We start from the raw sequence: 6,181 nt of genomic DNA, 5'->3' as shown, positions 1-6,181 counted from the left end.
CCCCCCCCCACCCCCCCCCCCCCCCCCCCCCCCCCCCCCCCCCCCAGATATACACTGCCAGGGACCGGATGGTAGTGGTGTGCAAGGGGGTTCGGGATATGTTTGTGGTTCAAAACAAATGAAGAAATCAATACAAAACTTGACATAAGAGGGACACTTTTTGCGTCAATTTGGCACAAAAAAGCGCAATCACTGACGTTCTAACTTCAAAGCAGGTTAATGATGTGGAGCAGAGATTGAAATGTAAAAAAAATAAAGTATTTTCAAAAAACCTCCACAGGTTGCAGATTCCAGCAAAAAAAGAAATCTGAGGAAACAGACAGATCTAAAATAAAACAACTAAAGTGCTTTCGTGATTTCTGTTGGATGGGGGGGAAAAGTTTGGAAAAAAATCCAGTTTTTTCCCTCAACTTTTGGTTCAGCTGTGCTGCTGCGTTTCGGTGCATTAGGTCTGCGCGCCGGCGTGCGGCGCCGTGTGGCTGTGGGTAGATGGAGAGCAACACTGCAGGATTAAGAGGCAGCAAGATTGTTAAACATGTCAACGTGTAATAGCACGATAAGGCCCTTCCGAGGAATTCATTGGCCCAGCTGCTTTCTCTATTCCGCGCTAATCTCGCCCGGCACATTCGCTCTGTGCAATCTGTCTCCATAATCTTCTGTGACAGAGAGCGGGCGACAAGAGCAGGCTGCTTGGTAATTTTTCCTTTCCCTTTTTTTTTTTTTAGGAAGAGAGGAGGGGGAGACGCGGAGAAAATATGCAGAGGCGTGATAAAGTGACGCTAATTATCCCCATTTAGGACAGGGAGTGCAAGGGATCGGGGCTGTGCGAACAACCGATTGTGCTGCCGCCGCTGATGGCCTCATAGCTCGGAATATATCGGTGGCTACAAGATAAGAGGATCGTACGGAGGAGAGATTTATTGGCCCGGTCAGCTATAAACACAGAGGCGGCGCGCGCGCACTCATACCCGAGTTATTGCAGAAACCTGTTCCGCCACATATACTGAAGAGCTTCCTATGCATTGCACCCTGCACCCCCCCCCCCCCCCCCCCCCGCACCCCCTCTTCCACCTCAAGGTGTAATTTATGCGGGTTAAATTTGCCAGAACGCTCCCTCTTTGAACCTGGCGATGCGCCGTGACGCGCTCCGCCTTTCACTGCTAATCCGCATCTCTTCACATCAGCAGATGAGACTCCTCCCCCCCCCCCCCTTTAGCCTCAAGGTGCAGAGATGTCTCCGATGCATTTATTTTATTTTATTATCTTTCTTCTTTTTTCTGTTGGGAGTTAAAGAAAAACTTGTTCCCTACAGATTAACCCCAAAACGTGTCATTATGAGCTTTTAATTGGCGAGCGCGCGTGCAAGCCTTCATCAGTGTGAAATAGGGCCTCTAACTATGTATTTGAGAATTGATTTTTAAAATGCATAAAGTCACCCTCATTTGCATGTGTATGACTATTAGCTGGTATATCTGTAAGCCCGCGCAGATCATAACTGTCAAAGCAGCTGTCAAAGATGAAATCATCTTCAGAAGCATTTCAGTAAATTACCTTTAAGAGGATTGAAACCTTTGCTAAATGTGCCCTTTTTTTCCATATGCTCTCAAGAGATTTAAAACTCCTAATCTAAAATCAAACAAGGAGCGCAGCTTCTTGTCAGATGTTTTAATCTCAAACGCGCCATGACATCTGCAACTTTTTATGTTTAAATGTGAAACAAAAATTACATAAAATGTTCTGTTGTTTCTGACACGAACTGCAGTTGTTGTCTGAGGATGATTTTTGTGGCTCGTGCGCTTTATTTCCTGTGACTGTTTTAAATCTTTTGGCTGCAGAAAGTGTTAAGGCAAACCGAATGAATCCTCCCACAATGAGAAGGATGTGAAGATGAACAAAAACTACAACAGGTCAAATGCTAACTGTCGGAAAATAGTGCGCTCATGAAGGAGTTTATTTATTTTTTTCATAAATGCACATTTTTGAAGACATTTTGAGCATGTTTTTTTTATCAGCCTACTGGGCCCATGCTCTGATTTTAGTTCGGTTTATGTGCAGTTATTAAAGTGCAAATCAAAGTTTCTATGCATCAAATATTTTATACAAGGTAAAGGAGATTGATCCAAATCAATTTCTGATTTTGAGGATTCTTATATTTTTTCTCTAAAATCAAAAGTTTTGTGTCTGGATTTTTTTTTTTGTTTTGTTTGTTTCCTAAACAAACAAACAAAAAGTTAAATTCCATCACAACTTTCAGAGTTCACAAAACATAATGCATGCTTTACTGTTTGAATATTATTAAAAAAAGTTAAAACTTAAATTTGCAAGTAAAACATTTGCTACAGGTTGCAATTTTTGGGCTCAAAGCTTGAAATGAAAGGACTTTTAATAAGTGTGAAATTAGAATAATTGTTCATATTATACAAATGTGCTGTAAGAGGAAAAAAATAGAATAATTTAAATAGTGCTTTTATTGAAATAAACATTTTAGGCCATTTAAAGCCGGGCAAGAAAATGAGAAAACAGCAATAATAATAAAAAAAATCTTATTCCTGGAAACTGTGAACATTTAAAGAATATTAACAGGTGGTTTATTTTGTGAGGCCTGTTTGTTTCTATGTCAGATTATATTGTGGATCAAATAATTAAAAAGAAATCTGATGAAAAATAAACTTAAAAAAAAATTGAAAGGGATAAATCATATTTCAGCTCAAGCAATTGGGTGAAAAAATATGCAAAATAAAATACTTTGTAAATTTAACAAAACAACACATTATGTAAAAATGTCTCCTAGATTTTGACGCGCAAACACACTAAGTCTTATCTGTCAGTTTAAAGCTGAAGGGTCAGGATCAGCAGCAATATCCCAAATAAAATATAATCAGATTTTTTTTATTTTTTATAATTTGATGGGTCATGTGATCATTTTGTGTCCGAAAACATGAAAACCATTAAGCATTGCGAAAATAACCAACCAAGACGTGTTTGTTTCTTAGGAATCAAAGCAACATCTCGTGAAATTTATTCAGTTCTTTTTCATTTCAGGGCTTTTCTTGCAGAAAAGCGCTTTAAGTTACAACAGCGGCTGCTCCGTCATTCAGTCTGAGATAATAAAACTATTCACAATTTACAATAATAATTAGAGCGTTACAATAAAAAGGAGATGAGCAAATTTTTTTGAAGACAGCAAATGAACACAAATGTTTGACGATGACCCCCCCCCCCCCTTCTCATTTCTTTTAAAGCACTTTCTTATGATTATGACACCGTACCTCATTTTCTAACTTACAAGACACCCTCCCCCCAAAAAAGTATGAGATAATTTAAGAAAATCCACACCCCCTCCCCCCGGTGTCCCCCTTGAACTAAATGGACAAACAGATGGTACATCTCAGCGTCATGTTATAATCCCACTGGTTATTTATCAATAATAATAATAATAATAATTAAAAAAAAAAAGCCGAGAGGATTTAGTTATTTTACCTTCATTTACATATTCATAAACATTCTGTACAAAATGCAAGGAGCTCTCGGGAGCGAAGTGATTTATAAAAGAGGTAAATATTTGGTTCTGGTTTGTGTTAGTTCTGGGACTTTTAAATGTGTGTCAGAGGGACCGTCCCGTTGACTCCAGCCGCTGCGCTCTGGTAGTGCTGCGGTAAGGCGTGGAGTCTGCTCTGCATGGACGGGTCCCCCGGCTCCCCGGTCGGTAAATACATGCTTATCATCTCCCTCAAGTCTCCGGGGCAGGGGCCCCGTGCGTGTGTGCTGCTCACGGGGGGGCTTACGCTCGGCTCCGACTTCACCAGCGACCCTAACGTCCCCATGGCGGCGGAGGAGGAGACGCCGGAGCCCTGGTGCTGCGTGTAGGTGATCCCGCCGTAGCTGGACGGAGAGGCGCTCATGTAGCTCTGAGAGTTCGAGATGGGGCTGTACTGCAGCGCCGTCATGTCGTAGCGGTGCATGGGCTGCGGGTTGTGCGCGTGGTGGTGGTGGGAGTGGTGGTGGTGGTGCGCTCCGCTGCCGGGGTGCTGGCTGTAGGCGAGCTGAGCCTCCTGCATCATCGCCGCGGCCGCAGCGGCTGCAGCCACCTGCCCCGAGTACGCGCCGTTCGCCCAGCCGTTCATGTGCGCGTAGCCGGAGCTGGCGGAGCCTCCGTGACCCCCGGGGCTCTCTAACCTCTGTCCGACCCCGGATGAGCTCATACCGACACTCAAACCAACTCCCCCGCCGGCGCTGGGTCCAGACAGCAGTCCACCAGCCAGGGAGTATTTGTCCTTCTTCAGCAGAGTCTTGGTCTTCCGTCTGGGCCGGTACTTGTAATCCGGATGCTCCTTCATGTGCATGGCTCTCAAACGCTTCGCCTCGTCGATGAAGGGGCGCTTCTCCGCCTCGGACATCACCTTCCACTCGGCGCCCAGCCGCTTGCTGATCTCCGAGTTGTGCATCTTGGGATTCTCCTGCGCCATCTTCCTGCGCTGCCCGCGGGACCACACCATGAACGCGTTCATTGGTCTCTTTACGCGCTCCTGGTTCGCTTTGTTGGAGCCGCTGTTCGGCCCCGTGCTCGTGTTCGTTTGGGGGCCGGGGGAATGGAGGTCAGTTTCCATCATCATGCTATACATTCACCTGGTTTTAAACTTCACCACCAACAGAGAAGAAGAAGACAAACAGTTCAGGAGTTCGAGCGCGCGGAGGCTGAAACGAGTCTTCTCACCCCAAAGGAAACAAGCAGCAGATGAAAATTAATCCGAGAAGGCATATAAAATGTTCTCCAAGCAGGCTTTCACGTGCTCTTCTGCTGGGCTGCTTCACATCCAGAGACAAAATTGGAGCATTTGAGCCACTTTCCCTGTTTGAGTTGAGAAGTTGGTTAAAGCGGCGGCCATGTGATGCGCACTGACAGCGGTTAAATGAGCCACGAGCGTCCAATGGGGCTGGAGCAGCAGAGTGATTTGCATGGAGTTTGGTCAGGTGACTAAAGGAGCACGGAGGAAGAGCACACCGGAGGAGGAGGAGGAAGAGGAGGAGGAGGCAGAGCGGTGGATCAATCCCACAAATAGCACCGAGGCATTTGAAATGTTTCAAACAAGCTCTCAAAGACTTTAACAACAAAAATAACTAAGATTTGCTCGCGCTGATGAAGCGGCTGAATGCTGCGTTTTATCTCTGATTACAACGAGTCCAACTTCAAGAGAAACATTCAAGAGGGGTTTCCATTAACCGCCTGCAACTTTTAAAGCGCTCCGAAACAACATTTTTGAACCTGTTCTCATCTGAGCTTTAAATTAGCCAAGAACGATTTGTTTAATCCAGGTTTTTATGATGAATCATCATTCAAAATAAACAAGAACGTCTCTTTCTCCTCCGTTGTCCTTATAATTAAGGTGTGAAGACATACATCTCACAATCCGCGCGCGCACTCAAAGCAGAAAATGACGTAAGAGGTTTATGATTTTTAAAGAGAGTTCCAAAAGGAGAAGTGCGTAAAGATGGATAATGAGGTGAAACTGCGGGGTAACGCGCCGTGATCGCCGTCTACTGGTGATGGGAAACGAGCTCTGCCCCCCATCCAATCCCCCCCCCCCAAAAAAAAAAAAAAAAAAAAATTTTTACTTTTACACAGCTGTTGCTTTTTATTTAACATCTCGTGAAGGATCCTGCTTGTTGACCGAGAGAGAAGAGCAGTCCGCGCGAGGCTTTGAGTCCGCGCATAAATAATCCAGATTTCACAGCTGACCTCCCCTGAAAAGCTCCAATCAGCCTCTAATTGAAAGGGAAAACGAAATACCACTTCCCGTGGCGAGACTAACGATTTAATCATTCTTTGCTGCGTCTTTTATTCTTTCATTTTAATTAGAGTTTGGTTTGATATCACTCTGTTTTTTGGAGCTGGAGGATCAGATCCGTGTTTTTTTTTTTTTTTAAATAAGGGATGTGCTGGTCAATAAAACGTCTCCATTTTGCTTAAGGCCCGAGGAGGGTGATAATGTAATGATGAGGGAGGCGCACCCGCAGCTGAGTCAGTGAAGGTATCACGAGAAACTAAAGAACAGATAATAAAGATGATTGTGCTCAAAATAAACACTATTAGAAATGAATTCAAATGAACATTTTTAAGCCGTTATAATTTTTAAAATATTAACAAATCAAAAGTGAAAATTCGGCTTTTTAAAATTTGTAA

The 6,181-nt window shown here is 43.9% G+C and overlaps 1 protein-coding gene across 1 annotated transcript; it reads right to left on the bottom strand.

The window, feature by feature from the left end:
- Positions 1-3,570: 3,570 nt before the first annotated feature.
- sox1a (SRY-box transcription factor 1a) lies at positions 3,571-4,791 on the bottom strand. The gene has a single exon (XM_037686557.1). The coding sequence runs from the start codon at positions 4,620-4,622 to the stop codon at positions 3,594-3,596; it is 1,029 nt and encodes a 342-aa protein (XP_037542485.1). The 5' UTR covers positions 4,623-4,791; the 3' UTR covers positions 3,571-3,593.
- Between the last annotated feature and the right edge of the window lie 1,390 nt (positions 4,792-6,181).

The sequence above is a fragment of the Nematolebias whitei genome, chromosome 13 (assembly GCF_014905685.2).
Source record: "Nematolebias whitei isolate Nwh7 chromosome 13, NemWhi1, whole genome shotgun sequence".
NCBI classification, from domain to species: domain Eukaryota; kingdom Metazoa; phylum Chordata; class Actinopteri; order Cyprinodontiformes; family Rivulidae; genus Nematolebias; species Nematolebias whitei.
This window is presented reverse-complemented; position numbering and strand designations above follow the sequence as displayed.